Source organism: Terrapene carolina, unplaced genomic scaffold (genome assembly GCF_002925995.2).
Source record: "Terrapene carolina triunguis isolate 2854851 unplaced genomic scaffold, T_m_triunguis-2.0 Scaffold141, whole genome shotgun sequence".
Lineage (NCBI taxonomy): Eukaryota > Metazoa > Chordata > Testudines > Emydidae > Terrapene > Terrapene triunguis.
This window is the reverse complement of record NW_020664492.1, coordinates 10,740,275-10,758,613: the sequence shown is the minus strand read 5'-3', so window position 1 is coordinate 10,758,613 and position 18,339 is coordinate 10,740,275. Positions and strand designations below refer to the sequence as shown.

The 18,339-nt window shown below is 40.6% G+C and overlaps 1 protein-coding gene across 3 annotated transcripts in view; it reads left to right on the top strand.

Moving 5' to 3' along the window:
- The first annotated feature begins 296 nt into the window (after positions 1-296).
- LOC112121106 (serine/threonine-protein kinase DCLK1) overlaps positions 297-18,339 on the top strand; it is a 345,189-nt gene continuing 327,146 nt past the window's right edge. For all 3 annotated transcript variants that reach the window (XM_029911998.1, XM_029911999.1, XM_029911997.1), the window contains exons 1-2: positions 297-672; positions 10,959-11,305. In XM_029911998.1, the coding sequence (XP_029767858.1) occupies positions 297-672; positions 10,959-11,305 (723 nt within the window). The remainder of the gene's footprint in view (positions 673-10,958; positions 11,306-18,339) is intronic.

Sequence of the window (18,339 nt, the reverse complement as noted above, 5' to 3'; positions counted from 1 at the left end):
TTTGATCTAAAGCTTTTTTTGTGCGGTGGTGATGGTCTGCTTCTTGGGATAGTATAAAAATGGCAGCTAGGTTACAGAGTCTACTTTCTGGTGAACACGTTTTTTTTCAACGTGCTGTATAGTTATGGTTTTAAAAAAATGTAGCAGGGTTTAATTGATTAACCTTGATCACTCTACAGGAGAGCCTCCTATAGTGTTTTATTTGTATACTGAATTCTTATGAGTTCTAAACGGAGTTCTAAAAATACTTTATCCATTGAATTCTTTCTCTTTATCACCCCAGATTTACATCAAAGATGTCCTTTGGAAGAGACATGGAGCTGGAACACTTTGATGAGCGTGATAAAGCACAGCGATATGGCAGAGGGTCACGGGTAAATGGTCTGCCTAGCCCTACCCACAGTGCCCACTGCAGCTTTTACCGAACCCGCACTCTACAAACCCTCAGTTCTGAGAAAAAAGCCAAGAAAGTTCGTTTCTATCGCAACGGAGACCGGTATTTCAAAGGGATTGTCTATGCCATCTCCCCCGACCGGTTTAGATCTTTTGAGGCCCTGTTGGCTGATCTGACCCGAACTCTGTCTGATAATGTGAATCTGCCCCAGGGAGTGAGAACAATCTACACCATTGATGGTGCCAAGAAGATTTCCACCTTGGACCAGCTAGTGGAAGGTGAATATTTAAGAGAGGCAGGGTGTAAAGTTCCTGTCTGTATCACTACTTTACTTTACCACTGTTATATTTGCATCAATGCATGCCTAATATTTCAAATATGTTTTGAGCGTCTTCATGACTGTACTCCTCATATTTGTGGAAAGTTATAGTATTGTGACTCAAATTATCACATAGGCTTTTCTTTTCTCATGGGAGAGAATGTACATCTCAATCATAGCTTGAAAAGCATATGCTGTCTACTTGCACTTAGGAGGAAGCTATTTGTCTCCTTTCAGGACCATGGGTTCTGTAGTCCTTTCTGAAAGTGGTGACCTTTCCCTTTCTCCTCCCTTCATGGTAGCCCTCCTACATTTCAGAGCTCTCTTATTCTGACAGTTCCTCATTTCATGTTAAAACCTTGCCAAAGGGTTGTAAACTAAACTAGATGAAGCCAATTGTACCCTTATTTATCTACTTGTTACAACAGCAGATGTCCTCGGTGATACTAAAGGCCAGTACTGATGGGGTTTAAAGAATTTCTCTCACTTCATAGTGAAGACCTCTAGTTGTTCCTCTCCAATAAATGTCTTGCCTCATGTGACTAGAGAGTACTCCAGTTATTTAACAGAAGTAAAAGTAGGCTCTATGATAAAGGCTAATATCACTCTTCAGCTCAGTCAGGGCCCATTGTCTGAACCATAAATTGCCATTTTATTTCTCCCTGCAATGCAGTGGTGGTATCAAACCCATCAGTGGTGGAATACACATTGTTCCCTAGTGCTAGGGAGCTCCAAATTCAGACTTCTTCTAAACCGGGGCTCCCTCACCTCAAGTGCAGGACACTGCCTCGAAGATACCTGCTGTCTTGCCTTTGGCTTCTTTCTCTATACAGAGAGAACAGTTCTAAGAGTAGAATAACAAAACCTAGTGTCTAACTTTCTTCCTAGTCAAGTGGAATGGAGCTCCAGGTATAGTTCTGGAGTGTACTAGCTTTACAGAGGAAAGGATAAAACATAATTTAATCCCCAAACATAGTAACATGAGAGACCTGCTGTCAGCCCAGCCCGTGGTCTTAACTGTGTGAATGTATTTTAGCAAAACTTAAAGATAAATCTTCGCCTATGTGGGTAGGAGGGAAGAAGAGTCCTCCACATTTTTTTTATTTATTTATTTGTTGTTTTTTTTTTTTTTTTTAGTACTATTCTACTCTTAAACAAAAACCTTGAGTAACCCTGCAAATTTGGTCCTGACCTATTAACCATTACTAATGTGAGTAGTCCCATTGATGTAAGGAGGTATTTATTTGTATTTCTGTAATGGCTAGAGGCTTCAATGAAGTACTAAGTGCTGTACCCCCCACTTGTGTGGGTTTTTTTTAATGTCCTTGTGACACAGAACTAACCGTTTCAGCATATGATGAAGGGGAACAGGTAGAGAAACTAATATGGGGAGGGAAAGAAGATACTAATAAACAATATATTTGGCATAACAAAGCAATCTCGGCACACAAAATACTTAGCTATTATCAAGGGATTTCTGTAGGCATCACAGCAGAGAAAGGTCTTAAGGAGGAGTTTGAAAGAGGACAAAGTGGTGAAGGAGGAATTTTTACAGAGCTCCTCCCTGCGTAGGAGGCAGAATGAAAGACCATGTAAAGGTGCTTGAATGGAAGATGGGTGCTTGAGTGTCAGTGGGACTGCTCTCATAAGTAAGGGATTGCAGGTTCAAGCCCATAACTCTGGTTTCAGGGTTTCAGATTCCAAGGTAGGATTGGAGCAATAGTAGACCTGTGCAGTATTTATATTAGGTTGGAGGAGAGTAACTACCAGGAGGGCAATGAAAGAAATAGCCATTGCTATCCATTCCAGGACCATGCTTCTCTTTTCTTTAAATAATTAATTGAGCTCTTCATGCTATTTACTGATGCAGTCACCAGGAAGCAAATGTCCCTAATATAAATGCTGACTGACTGGCTGGCAGCTAAAACCTGTGCAAAAGCCAGCTATCAAGGACAGCGAACATGATGCAGAGGGTATATTAAAATTAAATTACCTTGCAAATGTTAACCTGATCAGCTGATGTACTTACCTAGTAATGTATGTTATTGCCAACCTGTGAAATAATGTAGATGTTATTGATTATTGGAATACCAGTGTTTAAAGTGAAAATCTCCATTTTTTAAATTTTATTTATTTATTTATTTATTTTTTAAGAGCGAGAAAGTTGATTAATTTGGGGCAGGCAAACCGAATGTCTTCTCTTCCCGTGCCTGCCTGTCCACCGAGTGTTGGTGTAATGCTCAAATCTAAAATGTATATTCCTATTTCTATGTGCCACTGGTGGGATTGAAAAAAGTAAATCCTTGTGTATAATTAAAAATTACATGCTTGCCCCACCCAAAAAGAGTTGGTCTGTTCTGGAGATCTGGTGCTGTATGTACGTACTTGTATAAAACTGCAAGATGGAATACTTTACAGATTTACAAGCCAATCAGAACAATGCAGAGTACAGATTCACACACTGGCTGTTAATGGAATGAGTTTTTTATTTAAACCTCTTATTTTTCTTTTTCTTTTCAAATTTAACAGACTTTGCTAGTTTATAACAGCAATAATTAGCTTGCAGCTGTTGCTATTTGTTTAAAGAGCTGGAAAATCACTTGGCTTTACCACCTCCCCAATTACATTCCTGTTCAGGCTTTTAAAATGTCACGTGTTGCTTTGTGTTTATGATTAGACTAATGCTCTCTCACTATATGTACTAACTTCATGAGATCTTTCTCATTCAGATATCTTCCTTTCTTTTTGATGGATGTTACATTTTTTGATGAGACTTCCTGAGGCTACATCTACACTGCCACGTATGTTGGCAAAACTTACATCGCTCAGGGGTGTGAGGATTCCATCCCATTGAACGACATAAGTTAAGCTGGTATAAGTGCTAGTGTGCACAGTGCTATGTTGGTGGCAGCTTCTCCCACTGACCCTAGCTTCTGGCACTCGGGGTGTGTGTGTGTGTGTGTGTGTGTGAGGGGGTGTTAATGCCAATGGGAGAGTTCTCTCCTGTCTGCATAGAGCGTCTTGACCACATGCACTGCAGCAACGCAACTGTACCAGTACAGTGCCACTGCTGCACTGTAAATGTAGACATGCCCTTAGGTGCAAACCCTGTAACTAGTGATGGTTCATTCTGAAATTCAGGGTTCTTTCTTTTCTTATCCTTCCCTCTCCACTGAGGAGAATGCTGCATCCTTCCCGTAGGAGTAGGATGAGGGAGGACTTTGTCTGTCTTCCTAGGATGACTCATGAGAGGTGTTGACAGGCTCTGGAGAGAGACGCTCTTGGCTGTAAGGATGTGGCTATAACGGAGCTGTGTGGGAGGTAGTCCCGAAGGAACAAATAGGATGCAAATTGGCTGCTTTGCATCAGCCGTGTTCTTTGTTGGTATGCAGGAAGCCTAATTCCAGAAACAACCAGTCAGGTGAAAATCCCCACCCCCACCCCCAAAAACACTTCAGGAATCTTAGATGCATCTTCCATTAATTTAAATTAAAATCTGGACTACTTTGAAAAATTCAACTCAGATTCCTTTGGCAATAAGACCCATAGTATGGGAAATGCCCTTGGTTTTGCTAAGGAAAGGTGCACAGATCTTTAATGTCCCCATAATTTGCTACCTTCCCTTCTCCTTTCACCTCAGCCAAATGAAGGGCTGTAATGGCTTTCAGAGTTACTTTCTGCTGTCAAATCTAATGTTGTAAATAGCTTCTGAATATTGACTTGCTATATATGGATTTGGGTGCTAAAAGGTGAAGTTTTTTTCATTCCTCCTGATACAAATGAAATCAAGAAACTACATATTGCAAATACTACCTGATCATAGAGATGTAGCAAGACTAAGTTATCTATTCTGTACACAACTCTCAGGAATTGGCAAACGATTAATTTCTCTTGCTGTTCCATATAAACCCTGGGGATTCATAGAAGTGTATTAATTGAACCCAAGAGAAGGGTGGTCTAGCAGTTCCTAGCCTTAAGAACTGTTACTGTACATCTTAACTAAGAACAATAATAGATTGGATTAAGCATGAAAACTTTAAAACAGGGGTTATATATTCCTCAACCTTAGCTCTTGTGGTAATAGTCCAATTACCAAAAAGAAATAAACCATGAACTCTATGGCCATGATCGTGCTTATTTTATTTGTATTCCCATAGTGCCTATGAGCCCTAGTCATTCACCAGGACCCCATTGTGCTAGGCGCTGTACAACACAGAACAAAAAGACAGTCCCTGGCCCAAACAGCTTATAATCTTAGTATAAAACAGATGGATGCAGACAGAGGAATACAAGGAAACAATGATACAATATTGGTCAACATGGCAGGCAGAAGTATCAGTTCACCAGTGACCTAATTGTTGTGAAACTTTTTGGTAGGCCTTACCTCAAAGGAGGGTTTGGAAGGAGAGTAATGAGGTAGCTTTGTGCATGGTTCTAGGGATCTCCCCCCAAGCACGGGGAGCAGTGTGGAAGAAAGAAGGAAGGTGCTTGTTTGGTAAGTGGATGATAGAGGCTGGCATCATGGGCTACTTGGAAGCAGAAGCTCTCACTTCAATAGCGAGTGAGAGATGAGCTGTGAAGGCCTTGAGCGTGAAGACAAATCGCTGATGTTTGATGAGATAGAGAAAGGGGATAAAATGGAGGGATTCAAAGAGAGGTGACCTGGTCAAAGCGACAGGCTAGGAAAGTGATCTTTGCAGTGGCATTCTGAGCATCTGTAGATAGTGCAGTGGGCTTCAATGGCACTACACACATGAGTATAATTAAGCATATGTGTAAATGTTTATGCAATCAGGGCTTTGAACATCCGCAACATTTAATGTTTGGTTGTCATCCTTTCTTTGTAGTCTAATCCACCTGGTGGAAGGCTACCATCATTCCTCCACCCAATTATCCTGGGACTCTATCGCCTTCCCCCCACATGAGGGCTAAGGGGATGGGCAAGAGGCAGCTGTCTCCTCCCTGTACCAGACTTTAGGAGATCCAGCCTCATTCCTCATCTTCTTTAGGAGATGCCTTCCCCTAATCCACCTTCAGTTCTGTTTTATTCTGGAACCAGACCCCCTGTTGATCAATACTTGCACTGGGCACCTGCTGCCAAGAGGCACTAGCAATTTGTTTGGCTGCCACTGCCACCCGTGCCTCAAAATCCCTGCTGGATTCACATATGGCTAACAGTTCCATCCCCAATAGCCGCTGTAATCATATCCACTCCCCATTCCTCAGATGTGAACATGCAATTGCATGATAGGCAACCATCAACCTTTCCCACTCACATAACTTAGCCACCAGCTAATTTACCCTCTTCTGGCCTTGTCCAATCACAAGGGCCAGGAAGCTCCCCTTTAAGACCCTCTGCGGTATCTCAGGCTAGGAAAAGGACCAGGCTCTACCTCTAGGGTAGTCATTTGCTGTTGGCCCTTACCAGCCCTTACCAAATTACAACCACTGTCCTGGTCCCCCATAAAAGGGGAAAGAATGACTGCGACCTTATGGCTATTAATGGGCGTCCCGGCCACTGCTGCTGCTACCTGGACATGAAGCACCTGAAATTCCAGCAAGCTCCCCCTGATTGTGAGCTTTGACTGACAAAGTCCAAGTTGAAAGATCGGATTGCTTCCATACACCTCTGTCTTCCCCTTCCTCCTCCTTCTCCAAATCACTTCAGTCTTGTTCGGACTGAATCGCAGCCAGCCCAACCTTATCCAAGCCCAAACTTAAGGGGCTTCCTCTTCTTTAGCCTGAGGCTCTTATTTAAACTATGGCTAAAAGTCTACGGCTGTGTCTACACTTGCCTTATAGCAACTGTGAGTGAACCTTAAGGAAAATGCAACAAAGAGTCCTGTGGCACCTTAAAGACTAACAGATATATTGGAGCATAAGCTTTCGTGGGTGAATGCCCACTTCGTCAGATGCATGGCATTCACCCATGAAAGCTTATGCTCCAATAAATCTGTTAGTCTTTAAGGTGCCACAGGACTCTTTGTTGCTTTTTACAGTTCCAGACTAACATGACTACCCCTCTGATACTTAAGGAAAATAACTCTCTTGTTCTGTGGCTACCAGTATAGAGTAGAAGAAAAATACTGAATCTCCTCATTGGATTATGGATCCTAGCCCTGATGAGCACTGACATAATTCCAGCACTCCATGTTAGTCACAGAAAGGCTTTTGTTTCTTTTTATTTCCCTTTAATCTACCTTCTAAGGGAAAAAAGATATTTTTAGAATAGGAAACAAAATCAAGGTGAACACTCTTTGCATTGTGACTGGCTTGTCTTATCACAAAGGCAATTAAGGTTGGAGGATTAGTCTTAACTTTGAACTTTCTGACCACTGTCAATTAGGGTCCTGATTCAGGAAAGTTAAATGTGCTTAAGTGCTTCCCTGGATAAAAATGCTTTCCTGAATTGGGGCCCCAGTGTTTAAAAACTCGCATATATGTATCACTATAAAATCAGGGTGTAGTTTACTTAGGACAGGACAAATACAAAACACTTCTCAAATGTTGAATTCAGAGGCCTTTGGGAACATATACGTGTGACTCCCACGGCTGCAAACTGACGTCCCTGAAGTTGTCCTATGGTAAATGATGATATATTTGTAATTCTCTATTGGAAACTCACCCTATTGCATCACAACTTTAAGACTACTTAAAAAAAATGTGTATCTAGTCTTCATCCTCCTCTTTAAAACAAACAAAAAGCCATTAAAATTACGGTCCAGTTTAGGTAGAGCAAGTTATATAAATCTACATAAGCATTTAGAACCAGATGAAATCTAGGCTGTTCCCCTTTAGGAAAAATGTACCTTAGTAGAAGGATGATATCACTGTTTGGTGCAATGCTGCAGTAAAACTGGTAGCTAAAATTGCCGGAGAAAGTCTGGCATGCAAGCCAACAAAATCAGTGACTGCTTTCTCACTCTAGTTTTGTTTTGTTTTATAAATAGCTACTAATGCTATAACTAAGAGTCAGTACTTATTTGCACCATGACATGCTCACTCATCTGTTGCTATTCAGAAGGGACCCAGTTATGCAGAATGGGCTACTCAAAGCTTTTTTGGGGAAAAAGGGGGCAAAATCCTGCATGCTTGGTACATTAATGGTCTATCTTTTGGGGTAATAGTAGCTGTAAAAATCCATAATATATTTAAGTAACCAGCTTGATATTTCGCTGTAAACTAAAATGCAGAATGGAGGTAGCCTGCCCGTTGAAAATATGACAGCATTCTAAAATGACTTTTTTTTCTAGACCGTATTCCTCTAATTCAGTGACTGCTCAGTCAGTTGCCGTGTTGCAACAACACCGTCTTAATGTAAACTTGTAACTGTCAGAAAAGCCTGCAAACTATTTTAATAAACCTAAGTAGGCACACACTATTTTGCTATTGATTGTGAATGCCCAGAAATAAGTGGCTTTGTTAATGTAAGAGGGCCTAAAATACCTTGACACCAGTTCCTCTATATCAAAAGTAAACCCATTCTATACAGTGTATTGACTTATTGCATAAAATATGTCTGTATAAACACTCTTTAAAAGAAATTCTGATTATATTAATAGCTGTACTTTAAAATTCTTGAAATCTATGGATGAGGTGTTTTACACAAAGAGGGAGCACTTATATAGTGTTTGACCTTGCAACAATGGAACAGTTAGTGATAAAAATATTGGTCAGGGACACGGATAAAAGAGAATGTGTCTTGTTTGATCACTCTTAGATCATTACTACAGTTAATCGCTAAACCCTTTTGTTCTGAGGCTACCAGCTATGTACATTTGTAGCAAAGGACGTGCTTAATTCTGTCTCCCATAAAAGTAGCAGAAGGGGGGTTATTTTGGTCAGTCATTTCTTAACACCTAGGCTTTGCAATGACATTTGAAATGTTATTGCAAACTTGAATCTACATCATGAATAAAATGTAATTAAATGTTTCCCTTCCCCTGCCATCCTGGCATTTTATTGTCCAATTAAAAGGGACAATCCAGCCTTCTTACAATTTTTTTTTTTTAATTTTTTTTTATTTTGATATCTGTAATCTCCTCCTTGCTGGCTTTTCTGACACTCTCATTGTATCCACCTTCCTCCATAATGGCCTTTAAAATTATCTTCTTCATTTGTTCTGCTGACGTTGTTGCCTCCTCCTTTTGAGTCCTTCCATTGGCTTCACCTTGCTTGCCGCATCAAGTGCTTAACTTTTCATTGTTACCTTTTGGGCAACACACAGATCCATCCTGGCATAGATCTCAGATCTTACTTCTTATCTGATCTTCTTGTCCCCAGCCCGTCTACTTCTCCAGTGATGATAGTCTTGACCCTTGCATATCTTCTCATATCAATGCCTTTTTACATGCTGCACCATGTGAATGGAATGACATCCCACTTGGTCCAGAGATCCATTAACTTCTCCTCCTTATTTGACTACTTTCTAAAAGCTCATTTCTCCTTTGTTGTCCACCGACTTTTGGTTCGTAATAACTAGGGCCCTACCAAATTCGCGGCCATGAAAAATGTGTCACGAACCATGAAATCTGGTCTTTTGTGTGATTTTTATCCTATACTATACAGATTTCACAGGGGAGACCAGCATTTCTTAAATTGGGGGTCCTGACCCAAAAGGGAGTTGCAAAGAGGTTGCAAGGCTATTTTAGGGGGGTCGCAGTATTGCCACCCTTACTTCTGCATTGCCTTCAGAGCTGAGCGGTCAGAGAGGCGGCTGTTGGCCAGGCACCCAGCTCTGAAGGCAGCGCCCTGCCAGCAGCAGCGCAGAAGTAAGAGTGGCAATGCCATACCATGCCATCCTTACTTCTGTGCTGCTGGTGGCAGCAGCTCTGCCTTCAGAGCTGGGCTTCTGGCCAGCAGCTGCCGCTCAGCGCAGAAGTAATGGTAGCAGTACCGCAGCCCCAACTCATTTTTGGGTCAGGACTCCTATATTTCCAACACCGTGAAAATTCAGATTTAAATAGCTGAAATCAAAAATTTATGACTTTTAAAATCCTATGACCGTGAATTTGACCAAAATGGACTGTGAATTTGGTAGGGCCCTAATAATATCACACAAACAGAAACCTGCAGTTGCTGTCCTAGATTTTTCCAGTGATTCGTACTATCTCCTGTTATGGGGGCATGGAGTGGGTTCCCCCCCCGCCTTGAACAGCACAAAGCATCTTGGGCTTAAGTACTAACACATGGGTTTTATTATGTTAACATACATTAAACTACTGAAACTGGAAGAATGAAAACATCTACATTCTGTTTGTGTGAATTCTCTTGGTTTTACCTCTTGCACTCAGTTCAGTTTCAGCACTGAGTACACTAGCCAATATCATTTCTGGCTCATGCACTGATACAGTGTTTGTGCTTCAGGGGAAATGTTTAATTCTAAACAGAAAATATTGTAATGGTATTTTTAATGGAAATGTTTCTAGTGGCCTTAATCAATTTTTTAACACTGTGGTTAAGCTTTGTAACTTTTGGGCCAGAAGTGTTTTAACATTGTGAGATCTGTCATTTTAATTCACTCTTTCCATATTAGTTTAAATTAAGGTTTCAACTTTCATTTTTAAAAAAAAATGAGCCTTTGATTATGCACTATGAAATTAACACAATTTTAAATTCAAGTGTTGAGAACCTTATTTTACGGAAAATATCATTATTTCTAAATTATTTTTCCTAGTACTATTGTGTATTGTTACATCAAAAGTATGTGAGACCTATCTTTTGTGTACAGCACTGTGAGCCTCTGAAAATCCTATTGAATACATGAAATCAGAGGGCCACTCCAAAGAATCTATTGGGGGGGGGGGGTTGGAAAACTCTGCTTGTTGCATATCTATATTAAACAGCAGCAATGGAGTATTCAAAGTATATTTAAAAAACTGTCTGAAGAACTTGCAAATAAGAAAACTGCTGCTTTAATCTAGTGTGTAAATGTAGTTTGTCTGGAGCAAGACTTTTTCATCTGTGAAAATGACCAACACAGCCAACTCACTTGTATTAAGAACCCACCTTGTATTCTTGTATTAAGAACCTTGATATTATGCTATGAGTAGATGGCAAGGTGCATCTTTCCAAGACTATATTATGGTCTGCAATGTCTTAGCAGAGAGGATGTAGAGGAGAGAAAAGACATGATTGATACAGGGCAGATCAAAAATAGGATGTAGTTGTGTAAGAAGTCTTTTTACATTAGTCTGACTTATTGGTCTGACACTCTTTTTTTTTTCTCCTTTTTTCCCCCTTCAGGGGAGAGCTATGTGTGTGGTTCAATAGAACCTTTCAAAAAACTGGAGTACACGAAGAATGTAAACCCAAATTGGTCAGTGAATGTTAAGACAACATCCACTTCCCGTACGGTGCCGTCTCTTGCCACTGTCAAAGGAAGTCCTTCAGATGCAAGAGAGAATAAGGATTTCATTAGGCCTAAACTGGTCACCATCATCAGGAGTGGTGTGAAACCACGTAAAGCAGTCCGGATTCTGCTTAATAAGAAGACAGCACATTCATTTGAACAGGTTCTTACTGATATAACTGATGCCATCAAGCTGGATTCGGGGGTGGTTAAACGCCTGTACACACTGGATGGAAAACAGGTAAGAGATTTCATCCTAATAATCTCCAGAAACCTCTTTTCTCTCCTTCCCCCCCCCCGCCCAAAAAAAAATTAATGCAGAGGGCAGTGAGTCTTGTCATCACTTTTAGTAACTGATACGGTAATTTTAGTTAATTTTGTTGCAATGGGTACTCCATGTCTGGTGTTCACTGCTGGTCTCCTGAATAAGGTTAGTGTACATTTTTAAGTTCGAGGTTTGGGTATACTGATTAATACAAAAAGCATAATTTTAGTAAAAGCTCTTTTCAGGAACAGTTTGCAACTTTGCCTCAATGAATGGTCTGGTTATTTATGCGTGTTTGTAGCTCTTAATCTGCCACAAATCAAATTTGCTATGCTGGCTTTGAAAATGTATGTGTCAGAAAGCCAGAATGAAGGACATGATACTAAAGTATGCTGAACTCATTTCTTTAACCTGCCTTTATTGTTTCTTGTCTGTAACAGCATTATGAATCATTGTTCTTAGTGCCTGTAATTCTAACTGAGGACACATCACATTGTATTGAACAGTAATATATTTGCATATAAAATGTACCTTTTTTTTTACTTTTGAGGCATAATTTCACAGTCTAAACTATCCTATTGTAAAGAAGAGGTTACAAGTTCAAAAAAGGTGGGTGGGAACTTTCCCTCAGACAGAGAGCGACATGGGGCCTGTTGACCCATGGTGTCCAAACTTGTCAACGAATCTCTTCCAGGTGGTCCAAAGAGCTGCTCCTTCATCATTCCGAAACCATATATATTCAAGCAATTGCTAAATGTAGCCTGACCAAAACACTGTTTAAGTTCTAGAGTAAATATAAATGACCACTCTCTTCTGTGTAATGTGCCCTATTGCTTTGTTTTTTTTCTTTTGATGTAAATTTAATCTTAAAATATTGAAGAGGTAATAAACTCGCAGGAGGACAGAGGCAAACTACAGTGTGACCTGAATCAATTAGAGCAACGATGGCTGCAGGTAAACAAGGGGAGATATGGTATTTTACAAATGTTAACTCTTACCCTGAGGTAATAGCACAGATACAAAATGTAGAGATAAAATGAAGCAGAAAAAAACATTGCATTTAAAGTCTCCCTCTCTCTCTTGCAATAGTTAGTGTCCAAATATTTTTCATGTAAGCATGCCTGTAGCTGACAGGATTGTGGGAGAGGAGACTGCCCGAGAAGATTTCTATCTTGAGAAGCCGTCCAGTTCACAATATAAGAAGTAGACATTGAGGAACAGCACAACTTCATTGCCATCTCCAAAAGTCCAATGTACAGTAGAAACATTTCATGTAGAATGATTAGCACCTTTTTTTCTTAAGTTGGTAACTCCGTGAGACAGTACAGAGTGGAAAAGCTGGATGGTGGAAGTGAGAAGCTGTAAGAGAGAGGGTGACTTCAGGGAATGGTAATGGGAAACCATATTTTACCTCAAATAAGGGCCAAGTCAGTAGTGGCTAAAAGCCATTCCCATCTGCAGGTTAATAACCTACATGTGACACTTGCGTTGGTGATCTAAGTCCAGCTCCTAGTTTTTAAGGGTGCGCATCTGAAATATCCATCTTGCAACTGATTTGCTGGTAGTCTTGGCAGAGAAGACCAAGACTGACTGTACGTGGCATTCAACCTGCCCTGTGGTCCCTCAGAGTTGAAGCACATGTGTGAGGAACGTAGCACAACTGCTGTCCATGGTGTACTTGTTTTGTGACATGAGGCAGCATAGTTTAAGAATGTCTACTCGTAAACTGGTATGGTGACACAGCTGCTGTAGTGCTTCAGTGTAGACACTGTTCTCCCTTCGCTGTAGTTAATTCACCTTTTTGAGAAGTGGAAGCTAGACTGATGGATGAATTCTTCTTGTCAAGGTCACAAGGCAAGTGTCTTAACCTCTTGATACCTCCTGTTATACCCTTTTGTAAAATATTGTACTTGCCCATCTCACAGGGATGTTGTGAGGGTCAATTAATGTTTGTAAAGCACTCTGAGTGCTTTATAAAACATTATGTAAATGCTGAGTTTTGTAGCACATGGAGAAATGCAGTCTGCAGGGGTATCAATCCAGTGTGTCTTGTCTTGGTAATGAGTTCACTTAAAGTTTTTCAGCTTATTTTTTAAACTTGCTTCAAGGAAAGTGCTTTGACTCCTCATATCCACTCTCTTCTACAGTCCACACCCTTCAGAAACACAAACAACAAACCAAACAGAACCCTAGTCAAACTCTTTCCTCTTGTTTCTTAGAATACTTTGTGCCTTCTTCTGCAATCAGAGGTTTGAAATAGGACTGGCCTAGCTGCCAGACATAAGAAGACTTGGATGTTTCTAACTGTGGTGATATCACAGGTTGGCTGGATTCCTTGTCAGGCTGTGACATCTGAGATGAATTCAAATCAATGATGTTCCTGAGAGATTCTACGTCCAGTTCTTAGCCAGTAAACCTTGTGGCTACTGGAGCCTCCTTGAAACTGGTGCCCTGACAAACATGCCCTTATCTATCTATTTTGTTCTGTTGAAGTAGTATCGTCTGCTGCCTAACCCTTGTAGTAAGCGCGGGGGGTGGGGGGAAATTATGCCCCACTGTCTGTAACAGACTGTCTGCGGAGTGGATAAAGCAACTTAACTAATAGGGAAATCAATGATTTTTGCACTCAGCAGGAACAACTTGTTGGTCACCTCTGTGTAAGGGGAAGTTATTGTGTCCGTCTCTTCCTCCCTCCACCCCCCCCCCCGCTTCTCTGCTAGGCAATTGCTGCTCCATTACTCTGCCAAAATCCTGTTCTCCCATATGGCATTAGGAGCATGATAATGGATTTCTTTATTGCTAAACTCACATTGTGAATGGTTACTGGGAGGAAATCCATGGTAAATCCAAAATGTTTCCAGTAGTGCATACAGTTGAAGACTTCTTTTAGTGGTTCTTGTTGGGAGTTGGGAAGGATCTAGAAAACCCTATACTATCCCTTCAATATGCAGCTAAGTCTAACAAATCTGTGATTAGATCTTCCATCACTAATTTAAAAAACAGCAAAATTGTAAAGCTCCTTGAGCCAAAAAAGTAATTTTGTATAAGGATAAGGGAGTAAGGCTCTTTTAGGATTATTCTTCTGAAATTTAGCAACAAAGAAATTCTTTATGCACAGTATTTCCTTGACTTTTCTAAAAACCCATCAGATTATGAAAGAACCACATATGAATTGCCCATCCACAAAGATCTCTAACAAGAGTCCGACATACTCTTAGTGTTGGATGCAGGCACCTCCTCCCCCCCCCCCCTTTCTTAGTGTCACTACAGGTCTGCCACCAGACATGAACGAAGAAGGTACATTTCTCCACCTTGTTTTGTTCACCCCCAGCTGAATGGCACCATCTTACTTAATATGTTACAGAATAGTTATTGCCTAATTGTCTCCAGAGATGCAGTATTTAAGTGGTAGCCTTTGAAAATTTTAGAGATGCTGGATTTTGAGGAGTTTATTCTTGGGTTGAGAAGAGTAGCAAAGCTGGAAGTCTGGAGGCCATTTATGCCCAAGAACCTAGTTGTATAACTTTTGTAACATAGGGAACTTTCTTCCTACATCTGTTTTTCCTTTTCTCCCCTTGGTTTTGAAAACCCTAATTCTTGGCACATAACACATTTTCAGTTCTGTTCAGGCCACTCATTGTTCCTCCCTTGCAGCACTCCTTCTGTGGTAGATATTCCTGTTTACAAAGATGGAGAAGCTGAGGCACAGAGAAGTGAAGTGACTTGATTTGCCTAAGTAGGATCAATGGGAGTGCTGAGATTGGAAGCAAGTGTTTCCAGTTATCAGTCCTATTAAGGCATTTACCATAGTATTAAGTGTGGTATACCTAGTGCTTCGTTCACTGAACCAGGTTACTACTTCTGATTAAATAGTCTGAATAATAGGATTGTGGGAGTTTGATTTTCCCCATCTCTCCCAAAAGCTGCTGTATCAAGAAGTATTGGGCAGCTACACAAAGTGCAATATAACTGCAATAGCGTAGAAAAGCACAAGTGTGGGGCACAAGGCTAAACTGCCAAAGCAGCATGGCTGATGTGGATACACTGCACCATTGGTCCGTACTATGGTGCAATCCCCATCAATTCGGCTATCAATGGTTCTCTGGTGTATAAAACACCCTTTGAATGTCTCGCTGGGATTGATCATATTACCACAGTGATGCTGATTTTTACCTGCTATGTGAGATTACCACTTCTCTTTCATGAGTGGAACTGTCTCATCCTATAATGATGATGATTGGGTGTTGAGGGTGGGGAAGTCTTGTGTTCAAATCCCTAGATCTAGATTAGGGTGACCAGATGTCCCACTTTTATAGGGACAGTCCCGATTTTTGGGCCTTTTTCTTATATAGATTCCTATTACCTCCCACCCCCGTCCCAATTTTTTCACACTTGCTGTCAGGTCACCCTACCCTAGATACTTTTGAAAATCTTCTTCCCTGTCTTCATCTTCCCCTCCCCCCCCCAATTAATCTTTTTAATACTATTGAAGTTAGCCTGTTTAGGTGATCTTAAATTTTATTTCCCAGTTGCCAACTACACTATATACTATGTGAGTAAAAATCGTTATAATGTGGCTGTTATAAAAATCTAGATCATGAAGACATTCCCTCTTTCGTGGTGGTTCAGGGCCTTTTCAGTTTTGTTGTTCTGCACACTTGTTTTAGATTATTAGTCAGTCTAATACAGTATCTTGACTCCAGCAGTGGCTAATACCGGACACTTAATGAAAGAGGAAAGTCCCATAAATGCACCTACCTGTGCAGTGCTTGGCATCCTTTCTTACTTCCTTAGGTGTTCAGCCTACATTCTGAAACATGTTAAGTGCTATCCAAGTTAAGATAATCTCCCAATAATACAGCCACATGTTGACTATACACTGCCTAAAATAAAAATTTGCTCATCTTTTGACCCAAGTTTACAGTTCTTTTTATAAGAATGCGGTCCTTCTTTTACCCATCAGTTTTCATTACCTCTTCATAATTTTTGATACTGCAGTCAAGTGCATCTAACTCTTTTTTTCCTTTCCAAGAAAAATAACTCTAGTTTTTCAGTTTATCATAGTATATCAATCCCATTTTTCTCTGTTCATTGTCACTCTCTAGCTTTAAAATAAGGAAAAAATGAATGCAGGTCACAATACATCAACACCAAACAGTTCCATCATTAGAAAACTTGTAACTTACATGTTATGTCCAACTTCACTGTATCTGAGCATCCAATTTGGGGAGGTCTTGTTTTTTTTTTTAACTCCTGGTGCTGTACATTGAAGAGTTGTGTTCAGTGACATTATATCTTCCCCAATCTGCTTTTGGAGGAATGTACAAGTTCATAGATTCCAAAGCCAGAAGGGACCATTGTGATCATCTAGTCTGCTCTGTGTAACTCAGGCCAGAGAACTTCCCCAAAATAATTTGTAGAGCATATCTTGTAGAAAAAAAATCCACTCTTGATTTAAAATTTGTCAGTGATGGTTGAGGGCCCATCAGCATGAACTTTTGTTTTTGGAATGTGTGCCTTGTGTATCCATCCTTTCTGACTGGGGTGGTTTAAGGCTACAAGGTCTCTGCTTTACGCTGTGATATCCCCAGCAAGCCAGACTACCTAACAGTGCCTGTGGTTTGTTTTCTCTTTGAGGGCTTTGAACAGTATATTGCCAACAATTACTTGCTTAGAAAGAGTTGTGTGGTATGTTTATTGTTAAGGTAAAGGCATTACACAGAAAACATGTTAAAAACCATAAACTGATTTAAATACACACTAAGCATACCAGGAATCACTCATCAATCTCATCGGGCCCTAGTAAGTAGGGCACAGTTTTTCCAACCCTTCCACAAGGGTGGGAGTCCCTCTTGCACAGAAGGTTCCTGTCCAATGGCTGGATCAGAAAGAAGGTCCTAACTCATAGCCTTTTTAATATCAAAAGCCCTTTCTTTGTTTTCTGGTTTCTGAAAAAAAGAGTTTGAACTAGTATATGCAAGCCTCCTTCAGGTGTTATATCTCTCTGGAGTGTTTTTAACATAAGTGATTTACCTTAATCACCTCCCTCCCTTTCCAAACAGAGAGACACTCAGGTTTTGGTTCCTGAAGGAATTGTGATTACTCTCCCTCCTGGAGTTGCTTACAGTCCCTGGCCCACAGTAATACATAAACTTAATATAATATTGACCCCAAAGGTATTGTTTGGGATTGAAATATGTCACAAGCTTGTCAAACTGTAGCCTGATCTTTCAGCGCAGAGAGGGGAACAAATCAATAATGGAAATTGTAAATTATGCCATTTAATGGAAGGCCAATTTAGGTCTCTGATTTGGTACCACTAGTGAATTCTGGTTGATGATATGAAATTGCTGGGTCATGAAAGGCCTCTGTGTATCCACCATTGCAGACAAATCTTTGAGCATGTGTGTCTCAGACTAGAGACAATAGTGGGTTGTTAAAACTCAACAATCTATTCACGTTGAAGCACTTTGAGATACTGTGTTTCCTGGGAAACCAGTCTGGGTAAGATGGGGAAGATACTTCCTCTTCTTCTTGTCTCGAGGGAGTGGAGGAAATGGAGAAAGTGGAAATTTTCCCAAGCAGGACATAGACAGAGGTGACCAAGCAGGAGGTTATAAAAAGACTCACCGGGGAAAGACGTGGACAGCCACACAGGAAATTTGGGTGGGGTAGAGGGGATGGACTGGCCAAGATCAGAGGAGGAGACCTGGGGAAAAAGGGCTCTCTATTTCAGAAACCAAGCCATGCACTAAAACATAAGGACCCTGGATGGCCACAGACAACTTTGACCCAAGGCTAAAGAATGCTTTGGAGAGATTAGGAAATGGAGGCAGGGAAATGCATATAGGGTTTGTTTATTTTTGTATAGATCTGTGTGTGTGTGTTTAGAATCTGTGCAAAGTCTATATATGTTATTTGATGCATCTTATCACGTGTCCCTGAGGGAGTGTAAACTGCAGCCGAAGTGCCTGCATAGCTGAAGTTCTTGGGGTGGGTGTCTTCAAGCT